The sequence below is a fragment of the Globicephala melas genome, chromosome 10 (genome assembly GCF_963455315.2).
Source record: "Globicephala melas chromosome 10, mGloMel1.2, whole genome shotgun sequence".
Lineage (NCBI taxonomy): Eukaryota > Metazoa > Chordata > Mammalia > Artiodactyla > Delphinidae > Globicephala > Globicephala melas.
The window spans coordinates 4,351,339-4,365,137 of record NC_083323.1 but is presented as its reverse complement, the minus strand read 5'-3'; the positions used below and the strand labels follow the sequence as shown (position 1 = coordinate 4,365,137).

The 13,799-nt window shown below is 54.9% G+C and overlaps 1 protein-coding gene across 2 annotated transcripts; it reads left to right on the top strand.

Annotated features, from left to right (window-relative positions):
- The first annotated feature begins 549 nt into the window (after positions 1 to 549).
- UPK3A (uroplakin 3A) lies at positions 550 to 8,304 on the top strand. 2 transcript variants are annotated; one of them, XM_030855386.2, is made up of 6 exons: positions 550 to 601; positions 1,554 to 1,709; positions 2,585 to 2,864; positions 4,389 to 4,471; positions 6,345 to 6,477; positions 8,145 to 8,304. In XM_030855386.2, exons 1-6 carry the CDS (start codon positions 550 to 552, stop codon positions 8,302 to 8,304), a joined length of 864 nt encoding a protein of 287 aa, XP_030711246.2. The 2 variants fall into 2 exon arrangements, with proteins under 2 accessions (XP_030711246.2, XP_030711247.1); XM_030855387.2 differs by lacking the exons at positions 2,585 to 2,864; positions 4,389 to 4,471.
- The last annotated feature ends 5,495 nt before the right edge of the window (positions 8,305 to 13,799 follow it).

Below are 13,799 nucleotides of genomic sequence, written 5' to 3'. Positions count from 1 at the left end.
CTGGCCTCCCGGGGCCTTGGCCTTGCGCCTGTGAACTGAAGGGCCACACCAGAGGTCTTCAGACAGCTCACAGACCCAGGACTTCCAGGTTTTCCATGACACCACTTTCACCCGTTAACCCGTTTCACCTTCACAAGAGCCCAGTGAGTGGCACGTAGTAGGGTTTCCATAAATAGAATTCCATAAAGGAATCAGCGTCCTCACTTTACAGTGTGGAAACTAAGGCTCAAAGAGGGCGTGGTTTGCCCCCAAGGTCTCATTAGGCGAGAGACATCCTGAAAGCGCCGCTCCAGCCTCGGCACACAGTAGGAGCTTCGGTCAGGGGACGGGGAAGGTCCGGCGGGGATGGATTTGTGCCCTGAGCACCTCGCGGTCCGGGGGAGCCCGGGGCGGGGTTTATGCAAATATCCCGCGAGGAGGCGGAAGATTGGCTGGCTGCGGCGGGGGCGGGGCGCGCCGGGGGCCCAGGGCGGACAGGTGAGCGGCGGGAGAGGCGCGGTGCACGCTCGCCCCCTGGACCGCCCGCCCTGTCTCAGCTTCTCTCAGGCTATGCCTCCGCTCTGGGTCCTGCTGGCCCTCGGCTGCCTACGACTTGGCGCAGGTAAACAGCGGATGAGAGGAGGGGGCTGTGCCCGGGGAGGGCGGGCAGCTGTGTCCCGGCGCGTGTCCTGCACCCTGATCCTCCTGAAGGGTCCCCAGAGGAGCCTGGATGGAAAGTGGCACCAGGAATAGGAACTTATTCCCTCCCGGAATGGGCACAGATGCCTGCTCTGTGCCAGGCCCTGTGAAGGCTCTGGGGACCCAGATATTAATAATAATAGCCAATGTTGATTAATAAGCTTCTTCTGATGGGGATTCGAGGGCTCTGTGTTGGGTGCTGCAAGAGAAACACAGGGGACTGTGGGAGAGCAGAGAAGGGACTGGACTAGACTCATGGTGATGCTTGGACTCGGGACACGGAGGGATATTTCATGTGAAGGGGCAGCATGGGCAAGTTCAGGGAGGAGAGGGGTGGCATTGTCTATCCTGGGAACCTCCCACCCATTGTCCATCGGTGTGACCGGAGCATGAGGTCAGGGGGTGTGCATGGAGGGGAGGCTGGAGACCTACGAGGCAAGGCCCAGAGCTTCAGGACCTCACTGCCCCTCCAGAGAGGCTGGACCGTGTTGGAGGGCAGTGGGGAGCCAGGAAGGGGCCCAGCAGGAGAGGGACGCAGTCAGATTTGCACGATAGAGCGCAGAGGATCGGGTAGGGCTGTTTCCTAGGGTCCAGGTGAAGAGGGTGGACTCAGACCGGGATGACGGGGTGGAGAGATGCATAGGAGGAGCAATGGGGTTCTTGGTGACTGAATGTCTGTTGGGGGGAGCGAGAGAGAAGTAGTTCAGCTGGATTTCCTGGTTCTAGTCAGGATGGCTGGGTGGGGACGGGGATGCTGCCCGTGTCTGCAGAGGTGTGTGTGTGTGTGTGTGTGTGTGTGTGCGCGCGCGCAGAGCATGCCCATGGGTGTGGACAGTTCTGCTGGGGGTCACCTTCTCGCCTCATTGCTCCTCCAGGTGTGAACCTCCAGCCCCAGCTGGCTAGTGTGACCTTCGCCACCAGCAACCCCACACTCACCACCGTGGCCTTGGAAAAGCCTCTCTGCATGTTTGACAGCCCGGTGGCCCTCCATGGCACCTACGAGGTGTACCTCTATGTCCTGGTCGACTCGGGTAAGGGTCCTGCTTCCTCTGGGCTGCTCTGAAAGGGGCTTTGAGCTGTCTGCAGGCAGGAGGGAAGGAGACAGGTAGCGGGGTGCTCCATCCCTGCAGTTAAACCACCCATTCACCTCACTGATGTGCACTGGTACCCGCCGTGTGCCAGCCCTGGGCTGGGTGATTGCGGTCCCAGACGTGCATCTGCCCTGGAGGGACATCCAGTCTAGTGGGGGGAATGATGACAGCATCCAGCACTGAGTACTTACATTGTGCTTCCTGCTTCGCACACCTTAGAGCTGATAGTTACAACCTGCCTGCAAGGTTAACTGTTAGGATGCTCATCACAGGGGCAAATAATCGGGGCTCAGAGAGGCTGAGCATCTCATGGGAGCTCCCGGAGCTGGAGAGCAAATCAGATTCTCTGGTCCTCAAGCTCAAGTCCTGCCCAAGGCTTCCCGCGGTAGTTCAAGATCGGTGTTTGGGACGGAAGCCACGCATTCGGGCTTGCTGGCTCTGCGCCAGCCCCGACCTGCTCACTGGCAGCAACCCTGGGATCTGAGAGTGGGGACCCGATGACAACCTCTTACGTTTCTAGCCAGCAGCCATTTACAGCAGCTCCTGTGGGGTCATCATTTTATTCTTTCAGCAAAAGACTGCCTACCTGCGCCCAATCCCAATGTACAGGCACTGCGAGGTATTTTCCTCCCATTTCACAGAGGGTCCAGAGAGGTAAAGTGAGTGGTCCAAGATCACCCAGCAAGTAAGGAAGAGACCCCAGGGCCCAGTACAGCACTGGCGTAGAGAGGATGCTTAGGGACGTTTGTTGAATGACTGAGTGAGTGACTAAGCTGGGGTGGCCAGGAACCTCACTCCCGGCACTGCCTCTACAGCCAGCTTCAGGAACGCCTCTGTGCAGGACAGCACCAAGGCCCCACTCAGCTCGACGTTCCAGCAAACAGAGGGAGGTAGGACAGGCCCCTACAAAGCGGCGGCCTTTGACCTGACTCCCTGCAGCGACCTGCCCAGCTTGGATGCTGTCAGGGATGTGTCCCGGGCCTCGGAGATCCTGAACGCATACCTGGTCAGGGTGGGAACCAATGGGACCTGCCTGTCTGACCCCAACTTCTGGGGCCTCTGCAACCCACCCCTGTCAGCAGCCACGGAATACAGGTGGGTGTGAATGGCTGCGGGAGAGGGGCAGGTATGCCCCAGCCCCGACATGAGGCGACCTAGAACCGGTGAAGTGTGAGAAGCCACATTTCTCCGGAGCCTACCACATGCCAGGACCGTCCCGGGTGCCATAAAGGATTCCTGGCTTCCTGGGCTCATGACCGTGCACAGGGTCCTGCGCTCAGAAGGACCCCTCTTGGCGTAATGCTCTGCCACTGCCATCTTGAAATTCTTCACTTTTAAACCAGGGGCCGCATTTTCCTTTTTACACTGGGCCCTACAAGTTATGCGCCTGGTCCTGGCGCATCACCCATGTGGCAGTTCGTTTGACAGGGAAGGAGCTGTGGTCCAGAGAGGGAAGGGGGTCACCTCGAGAAAGGCTGGGGCTCAGCGCAAAGACTTCTCCCACCTCCCTGCAGCGCGCCCTTTCGTGGCCCACCCATGAAAGGGTGCGCTTGCAGGGAGCGCACAGCGGCTCACTTTCACGCGTATTTCCTGAGCATCTTCTCTGTGCCGAGCTGGGGGCTCAGCCCTGACCCAGGGCCATGTGTCTTACCCAGTGTCAAGCCTTGATTACACTCACCGCTGTTACCATGGAGACGCCTAGGTTGGGGTCTCTGTACCCTCTAGGCCACATCTGGGGCCCAGGCCATACCTTACCTCCATCCTCTCACGGGGCTCAGCCATCCTCTGGCCTCAGCCACTGGGCAGGACCTGAGTCCTGGCTGTCCTCTCCCCCACCCTCAACCCTTACCTCTGACCTTGGTCTTAACGTGGGAAAACCTCTCCCTCCTACTTGAGCCCACCCTACCTAGGGGACACAGGGCACACATCCCAGCCTCTGGAATTCTCGTCTTCAAACCTAGAGAAGCAGGGATTAAGCAAAACACTGGATGCTACAAAGATTTTAAGGGTCTTCATTTTTTTTTAAGTGTCAGACTAGAGGCTGTTGATTTTTTTGATCTCAGAACATCCATCATTTTTAACTGAGGGTGAAGACCTAAAGTAGGCCATGGGTATTCTGTACTGTGTCACCTGATCTTCCTTTATGTTTTGTAACACTTGGTTGGGATTTTCTGCATATAAAGTTAGCCTTTATCACAGGGCATCGGGGTTGCACGTGGATAGTATTCCTTTTTTTTTTTTAAGTCGCTTTTGTGAGACCAAGGACCAGGCTGGGAATAGAGGAAGGCAAAAATGCAAGAAGGACAGATGGGTCAATACTCAGCAAATCTGCTATGTGCACAATATATACGGCAGAGAAACAGAGGGGCTCCCGGAGAGAGAGCCTAGGCTCCGACGGCTTCCTGGATGAGGTGGCATCTTAGCTGTGGAAACACGTGGGCAAAGGTGCTGCCAATGCAAAGTCCAGCAGCATCCTGTTGCCAGAGCCCCCCACCGCCTCACTGGGGCCACCTAGATCTCCATCTCCTACGAGTCCCAGCTCTGCCCCGGTCCCTCCCCCTCCCTGTGGCTGAGGCTCTCAGGATGGAGAGAAGTCATCCCTGCTCCATTTCCTTCCAGATTCAAGTATGTCCTGGTCAATATGTCCACAGGCTTGGTACAGGACCAGACCCTGTGGTCGGACCCCATCCGCACCAACCAACGTAAGTGGTGGAAGTGAGCTGGGAGTGGTCCTCAAGGGAACCCAGGGAAGCACACTCATGCTGTCACTTGGAAAAGTCTCCCCAGATACAGGCAGGTTATTGGGTTATGAGGAAAATGCATCTTAAAATAGTTTAACCCAAGACTGCATCCTCCCTCCCTCCCTCGAGGACCAGGTATCATGACAGAGGAAGGTGGAGGATTTGCAGGTGTTTGGGCTGGCCGGCTGGATGGGTGTAACTGAAGACAGAGTCAGCCGGCATTTCCAGCCCGGATGGTGCATTTGCCTCCAAAGGGCTCAGCGTTTATCCTGCATTTAGACCCTAACGAGCCCCTTGTTGAGCCCTCACGAGGACAGCATCATTATTCTGTGAGGCGGTTCCAGAGGAATCTTAGCCACAGGGGCATGAGCCCTGGAGGCAGCAGGAGTGCCATTCTCCTATGGTTTTTCTGAAATGGGGGGCCTTGCAGGCCCAGGCATCTGCCAGTGGTCCTGCCCTGTCCCCCTCAAGCCTCCATCTGAGTTCTCAACACAGATCCCAGGTTTATACGCACCTAATCATGTCTGCTGAACATTAGGGGCGGCAGAAGAGATTTCCTATGGTAATTTTGACGACCTGTGACCCTACCTTTAGAACTCTCTGGGAATTCCCTGGCAGTCCAGACTCTGCACGTTCACTTCAGCTGTCCTGGGTTCGGTCCCTGGTCGGGGGGCTAAGATCCCACAAGCTGCAGGGCACAGCCAAAAAAAACAATTCCCCTGCCACCCATGGTCATCTTATGGGCCAGTTAGGGCTCTGTGAGGTTGCCTGAGGTCACGTGGCTAGTGATGGTGGAGCTGGGCAGGCATGCATGTGGCTGGGGGCTCCTTCCTACCCTCTGCTCACCCCTCCAATGGCATGCCCATGCCTTGTGGTCCCACTGAAACAGCACTGCCCTAGGACCGAGAGTCCCAAGTTCAAGCCCAGCATCTGAGCCTCACTGCTGGGTGGGACCTCAGTTTTCCCATCTGAAAAGTGGGAAGAAGAATCCTTGCTCTGCTTCTCCAGCAGGGTTCCTTCGGGTAATCCAGATAAAAACGCCAGGCCCAGCTCTCTTGGGGCAGGCAGACAGACCTACAGGCTTGAGGCTGGAGTCTGAGTGCCCTTGAACAGGAACTCAATCTCCCTGAGCTGCAGGGAGCAATCTGCAGAACGGGGGTCTCACGGGATTTACAGGAGACAGTGGATGAAAAGTGGCCACAGCTCACAGTGGGACCTATAAATGGTTTGTCCACTTAGTTCCAAAAGGGTGACACTGGCCAGAGCAGAGGGAGGGCACAGTCCCCTGACTCCGTTAGCCTGGGGACCTTTGCTCCGCCTTTATTTTGTTTATAATCTGTATCCCATCCGTCTCGGAAGACTTGAGTCAGTTCATAATTTAAAATTATGCAAAAAGACAGTTAAAAGAGGGTGAGAGGGCTTTCCTGGTGGCGCAGTGGTTGAGAGTCCGCCTGCCGGTGCAGGGGGCACGGGTTCGTGCCCCGGTCCGGGAAGATCCCACATGCCGCGGAGCGGCTGGGCCCGTGAGCCACGGCCGCTGAGCCTGCGCGTCCGGAGCCTGTGCTCCGCAACGGGAGAGGCCACAACAGTGAGAGGCCCGTGTACCGCAAAAAAAAAAAAGAAAGAGGGTGAGAGCAGACACGCAAGAGAAAGTTGGGGAGTGGGATGTGGTAGCAAGTCAGATAATTTCACCTGAAACCCACGGAGAGGCACTGACCTGGGTCCTCGCTTCATCCCTGAGATTTTAGGCTTCCAGGGCAGGGGTCCCCTGTGCGTCCCTGGGAGGAGGCTGGGGGGTGCAGCATCTGGAGAGTAAGCAGCCTGCATCCCACAGTCGCTCCGTACTCGGCGATCGACACGTGGCCGGGCCGGCGGAGCGGGGGCATGATTGTCATCGCGTCCATCCTGGGCTCCCTGCCCTTCTTCTTGCTTATTGGCTTTGCTGGTGCCATTGTCCTCAGCCTCGTGTGAGTACCCGCCAGCTGGGGGGAGGCGCGGACAGGGCTTGGGGACACACTCCACCAGGAGGGTCTTCTAAGGTGGGGAGAGCCCGGGAACAAGAGAGCTGCCTTCCACCCTGGGTGGGGTGGGGTCTAGTGAGAGGGGAGCAGGGTCCTGAGGTGTCCAAGGTCAAGTCTTCAGCTGGGTAGGGGGTTGCTGAGCACCGGGGCTTCGTGGGCAGATCCTAGCTCTGACACAGCTGTGCGTCTTGGGCAAGTATCTTATCCTTCTACGCCTTAGTTTCCTCTTCTGGAAAATGGAGATTCTAATCAATATTATCTGCCCCATGGAGTTTCGAGGGTTAAGTAAAATATTCCCTATAGAGTCCTCAGGGCAGTACCCAGGTACTAAATGGGTATTAGCTTCTGTTGTCATTATAATTCACTCACTTGCAGTACAGATGGGGAAACTGAGGCCTGAGGGGGGAAGGGTGGCCCAGGGTCACACCACCAGGTAAAACAGAGCTGGACCAGAGCTCCTGAGTCTCCTGACGCCACTACCAACTTTGATGTGCATCTATTTAGATCAGGACTGGAGGTGTCCCATGGGGTGTCTGGAGCAGCTAATGGGGCTGCCTGGTGGGAAGACAGGAATCCACTACTCCTGGGAGCATGGAGCAGGGGGTGAATCAAGGCAGCCGCAGGTGCAGGTGCCATGAGAATCCAGAAGAGGGCAGGGCAGATCCTACCTGGAGCATCAGGGTGGACTTCCTGGAGGAAGGAACAGCAGGCACAAATTTTTATCAGGACTGGGATGAATTGAAAACTCACAGGCAGTGTGCATCTCAGCAAGAGAGGCAGGAGACCCAGGCGACTTTAAAGATGGGGGGCGAGAGGGGGGGTTGCCTGTCCCAGCGCGGGTGGAGAGAGTGGATGGAAAAGCTCCTTGGAGTAGGTGAAATTACGTGGAAAGGTAGAGATTAGTCAGGCAGGAAAAGACGTGGGGTGGGTGAAGGATGGAGTAGGGAGCGGGCAGTGAACTTAGAAATCAGATTGCCCTCTGACATTTAAGTTAAAAACACAGATAATAGATGAGGTTAGCCACCAAGAGACTGATCTGTCTGGCCAGACCTGGGAGCAGTCGGGATGTGGTGATGTCCTTCCCTCCCTTTGGGCAGCACCAAGGTCCTGTTATCTGACTTTAGCCTGCCTCTTCCATTCGTCCCTCCTACCATCCCCACCCCAGCTCCAGCTGCACACAACTTCCCACTCTTTCCCCAGACACTCCCTAGCCCTTCCTATCAAATGCCTGGAATACCTTTCTGTGCCTCCACTCTCCTCCTTTAAGGCCAGATTAACTGCCCCCTCCTCCAGGAAGCCCTCCAGTGGACTCGTCCACTCTGTCTGGTCATTGTGTGCTGTGGTCTGTCTCCCCATACAATCTTAGCTCTTTGGGGACATTTGTCCAGCTCACGGTAAGACCTGTAAATTGTTCACACAATTCCAAAAGAGTGATACTTTTCTTATCCCAGGGCCTGGCACACAGTAAGTGCTCTGGAAAGATTGGTCTATTGAATGAAGGCCTAAGGTGACCTCTGTGAAAGCAATGTCTAAGTAGAAAGGTCCCTGACCAGCTGAGGGGTTGGGGTTTGCTCTGCGCCCCTAACCCTGGCACTGTTCATCTCCTCCGTCAGGTTCATGGGCAGTGCTGACAGGGAAACAGCCCACGACTCCCAGATCACGCAGGAGGCCGTCCCCAAGTCCCTGGGGACCTCGGAGCCCTCGTACACGTCTGTGAACCGGGGGCCACCCCTGGACAGGGCCGAGGTGTATGCCAGCAAGCTCCAGGACTGAGCCCGGATGCCGCTTCTGGGCGGCCACAGTCTCCCCAAGGGGCTTGCTCAGGGGTCTGCAGGGGGCCATGTTCACACCCTGACCCCAACCAAGGCGAACACAGGGCCTGTTGGTCCAACTGCAGGAAAGCAGTTAATAAAATCTTCCCAAGATTTTGAGTTCAATAAAGACTTACAGAATGAATGAGTGAGATGCTGAATGAATGAATGAGTCGTCATTTTGAGGGTTTGCATTGTTTCTCTGGAGGGTGGGGGCAGGGGGCTAATTTTCAGTCAAAGCGAAGGTGGAGAGGGTAAGGAAATCAGGGCTGTTAGGGCACCAGGGTTGTCTGAGTCTCAGGCTCCTCCGGAAGATGGGAAATCAGCACCTCCCCTGAGGGCTTCGCGTGAGCTTTAGGGATTATTAGATGCCGTTTTGGGGTTTGCTGGCTGTGAGGTACCAGAAGCTGATCTGGGCCCAGGGTACGGCTCTGCTGGCAGCTCGTCCTGTCCCCCCCATCAACCCTGTATTCAGCTCTTTCTCTTTGGGGCTCAGTTTCCTCATCTGTAAAATGGGCTGATGTAAACAGTTAATTTCAGGGCCATGCACTTCTGGGTCCCTTCATAGCTTTCTCTGAGGACCCCACCACAGGCAGGCAAAAGAGGCTGCAGGACACAGGGGAGGGGCACCAAGTCCTCCTGGGGGACAGACGGGCTCTCCCAGTCCTGGGTCTGTGAGTCTCCGCTCAGATAACTCAATTCTGTCTTCTGAGCCAGGTAGCAAGACTGCTTTCCTTTCTGGGATGTGCAAAACAAGTCAGTCCCACTTCCCATCACTGAAAGAAGAGGTTTATCAGGGTACTTCCCCAGCGGTCCGGTGGTTAAGACTCCGTGCGTCCAGTGCAGGGGGCGCAGGTTTGATCCCTGGCTGGGGAACTAAGATCCCACATGCCAAGCGGTGTGACCAAAAAAAAAAGAAGAGGTTTGTCAGAGCAGGGTTGGTTAAAGAAAGGACGCTACCTGACAGCTGTGAAGAGCCCCAGCAGGCTGATGGGGTGCTCTCCGGGCACCAGATCACGGATGCTGAGACATGTCCAGATGCACCAGAGGGGGCCATAGCTGACAAGGCAGGAGGCCTTTGACCCCTTTGGAATGGCATTCAGGCCCCTTCTGTGCAGCACAGGGGAGAGGAGGATACACCTTCATCTTTGGGCAGCATGGGGTTGGGGGGTGAGCTTGGATTCGAAGGCAGAAGCCAAGCTGTGGCCAGCTCCAGCCAGTTCTATCCAGTCTGCAGAATAACCCAAGCTGGTGGGCGGGGGTGGGTGGGAGAGGCTGGGCTTGGCTCATGGATTCTGGGCTGGACTCAAGCTTCCCAGAAACTTCTAATTATAAATACCCACAGAAGCAATTTTTCTAGCTCACTTCTCAGATTCTGAAGGATCCTCTCCTCCCATGACTGAGCTGGCAGGGCCTTCAGAGCTGAGCTTTCCACCTCCACACCGATGCTGCTTCACCTTCCCTCCCATCTCAATCATGGTTCATCAATGAGCTGATCACTGTAGACATGCTGTGTGACTTGGGGCAAGGAAGTACCCTCTCTGGGCTCCTCTGACCTCATCTGTGCAAAGAGAGTCAGAATGTTTGTGAAGGTTGCTCCAAAACAGGTGATTTTTTCTGAGATCTAATCAATCACGAGGTGATGTCATTCAGTTAAATCCAACCAAGCCCTGAGCTCCAGGCTTGGGAAAACTCAGAGCCACCCATCCGGTCAGAGTAGAAATGCACAGAGGAATTGTCAAAGCAGAGCCCTGGACAGAGCATGGTCTGTCCTTTGACACACAGGTCAGTCCAGAAATGCTAGAAATGCTGTAAGAATCAGAGGTAGGATTCCCCTCCCCACCCAACCAGGGCTGGCATAGCCAGGAGGGCTTCCTGGAGAAGAAGGTGATTTTCTCAACTTTTCTCAACATATAACCTTTTGAGATTTTTTTTTTTTTTCTGTCAGCGTAATTCCCTTGGGGCCCATCCAAGTTGTTGCAGGTATCAACAGTGCATTCCTTTTTATTGCTGAGTAAGTGTCCCGTGATGTAAATGGACCACAGTTTGTGTATCTGTTCTCCCACTGAAGGACATTTGAGCTGTTTTCAGTTTTTAGCTGTTATGAATACAGCTGCTATGAACATTTATGTAAAGTTTTTACATGAACATAATTTTAATTTTTCTGGGGTGAATACCTGAGTGCTATTGCTGGGTTGCATGGGAAGTGCATGTTTCCTTTTTTTTTTTTAATTTATTTTTGGCTGTGTTGGGTCTTTGTTGCTGCACGCAGGCTTTCTCTAGTTGCAGTGAGCGGGGGCTACTCTTCGTTGCGGTGCTCAGGCTTCTCATTGTGGTGGCTTCTCTTGTTGCAGAGCATGGGCTCTAGGTGCGCGGGCTTCAGTAGTGGTGGCTCGTGGGCTCTAGAGTGCGGGCTCAGTAGCTGTGGTGCACGGGCTTAGTTGCTCCTCCGCACGTGGGATCTTCCTGGACCAGGGCTCGAACCCGTGTGCCCTGCATTGGCAGGCGGATTCTTAACCACTGCGCCACCAGGGAAGTACAGCACTATTTTTTATTTTAGCCATTCTGATAGGTGTGTAGTAGTTGTATGCCTTCTCAGTCCCACACGCAGTGTGAGAGTTCCAGTTCCTCCACATCTTCAGCAACACTTGGTGTGGTCAGGCTTTTAAATGCTGGCCATTCTGGTGGTGTGTAGTGGTTTTGATTTGCATTTCCCCATAATAATGTTGAACACCTTTTCAGGTCCTTATTTGCCATTCATATATTTTCCTTGATGAAACGTGTTCAAAGCTTTTGCTCAGTTTTTAAAAACTGGGTTGTTCGTTTATTATTGAGTCATGCGTTCTTAGTATATTTTAGATTGGGTCCTTAGTCAGATACGTGTTTTGCAAATTACTCCCAGGCTGTGTTTTGCCCTTTTATTTTCATAGTGGTGTCTGTCCCTGACCCAACTTCCCTTTTCTTTATAGCCTCCCCACGCCCTGACACGTGTTTTTTTTTTTTTTATAAATTTTAATAATGGTTATGTTTTTTAAAATTAATTAATTAATTTATTTTTGGCTGCATTAGCTCTTCATTGCTGTGTGCGGGCTTTCTCTAGTTGTGGCGAGCGGGAGCTGCTTTTCCTTGCAGTGCGTGGGCTGCTCATTGCAGTGGCTTCTCTTGCTGCAGAGCATGGGCCTAGGCATGTGACATGTGTTTACTGCTCATTTCCCTTCTACACCGTCAGCTCCATGAGGGCAGGGGCTATTTTCCTGCTGTGTCCTCAGCTCCTAGGAGGTATTCATGCTGGTCCCCCAGCCTTATCATGGCTGCTGGGGAGCAGGGGCCTGGATTGGTGAGCCGAGACCTCAGAGTGGCTTGTTGCAAACTTCCAGGCCAGGGGTGAGGAGGCCTGAGCTGGGGCCTGGGTGGGGGCAGACGGAACAGCAGAGAAGGAGGGCCAGAGAGGCTTCTCCAAGCTTCCCTCCTCCCTTCTCCTGCCAGCAAAGCCGTCCTGCTAGCTACACATGCCCCACCGGCTGCCCAGCACTGGCATCACAGTCCTACCTGCCAGCCTGCCCAGACATAGGTGCAGCACCAGGAGTTTCTACAGGAAATTGATGTGGGGGAAGGTAGGGGAATTCCCTGGCGATCCAGTGGTTAGAACTCCGTGCTTTTGCTGCCGGGAACTAAAATCCCACAAGCCATACGGGGCGTAGTGTGTGTTATCTACGTAGGGTGTGGTCCAGAGGTATGCACAACTCAGGCCTTTACACCCGTGCAGGGCATCTTTGTGTTATGATGTGGGTCTTTCTGTGGCAACGGAACAACAACTTCCTTTCTAGGATGGAAGGATTGTCGGCTCATCCCTGATGTCTTTTCCCTCTTCCGGGGCCCCGCCTGTGACTCTGTCCCTTTTCTCCATTCTGCCAACACCATGCCCTTTCTGTAGCCAGGGATGTCCTGCAGCGGTTCCCAGCAGTTGCCTACCCTCCAGCTTGGCCTGGTTACTGTAAGTCTTCAGTGTCTGTTTTTCAGTCTGTTAAAGGGGAATAATAATACCTACCGCGTAGGACGACTGATGGTGCGGTAAGATGCATATGGAGAGCTTAGCACGTGGCACGTGGTAGGTGCTCAATAAACAGTAGTGTAAACACGCACACAAAAGCATGTCCACGAGAGCAACTTCTGCACAGAAGTGAGTGGGGTCTGTCCAGGGAACCGAGCCTTGTGGGTTCACGCATACACATATTCACTCCTGGGTTCAGTACCCGCTGAATGAGACGTGCTCACACCCATGGGGTGGAGGCTGGGATGCGGACTCCTACACCCTGCAGTGCCCACACCATGTGACATACATCCGCACCCCAGCACCATGTCGGCTCTGTGTCTACCTGCCCCGCCACTGCCTTATCTGCTCTGAGAGTGTGCAACGCGGCCAGGTGGCAGTGCCTCCCAGTAATTTTCCACAGCTTGAGAGAAGCTGTGTCTCTCTTGGATATGGGGGAGGGGAGGGGAAGGCATTGTTTCCAAGGTGTCCCTTCTGCTGGCTTTGTCCTTGTAAGGCTGCCTGGCTGAGCTTTTGGGTGGAGGGGCTGAGACTTCCAGCCTGCACCTCGCCTGGAGCTGAAATGATTACTCTAGCTCCAACGTCCTGGCACACCCTGCCCGGGGCCCCGCTGTGCCTTGGGTCTGACCTCTGACAGCACCGAGCCCATAGGGTTCTATTTATCAAGGTCCATGCTGGGGCCTGGGGGCCTTGAGGGCAGGGGCTGTCTCCTACAGATCCAGGTGTAAGCAGATAGGTTAGGGGGTCCCCAGAGAAAAAGAACCAGGCATGGCTTTTTTTTTTTTTTTTTTTTTTTGCGGTACGCGGGCCTCTCACTGTTGCGGCCTCTCCCGTTGCGGAGCACAGGCTCCGGACGCGCAGGCTCAGCGGCCACGGCTCATGGGCCCAGCCGCTCCGTGGCATGTGGGATCTTCCCGGACCGGGGCACGAACCCGTGTCCCCTGCATCGGCAGGCGGACTCTCAACCACTGCGCCACCAGGGAAGCCCTAGTTGTGTCTTTTGACTCCACGTTCACCAAGAGGTGAACCCGGTTTTCGGGTAACACAGGTGCCCAGCACCCAGCACAGGTGCTCAGGAAGTGAATTGCACTGTGTTCCGACCCTGGGTACAGGGCATTAGGAGCTGCAGGCAGTGGTGGTTAAATGTGCCTCAGCTTCCCCATCTGGAATAATAACGATGGCGACTTCCTCACCTTGTTCCAAGAACTAAAGGAACACAGGTAAGTGCCTGGTACCACATAGGAAGCCCACCTCTGCTCCTCCTTCACTCCTGACTCACTGGCCCCCACGGTGTTCGGGGCTCTGGGGCCCCAAAAGTTCACAGGCTTTTGAAACTTACCAGCACGACTTCCCTCACGAATGGGAGGCTCCCTGTGGGCTGGGGGTGGGGTGGGGTTTGTTAGCCA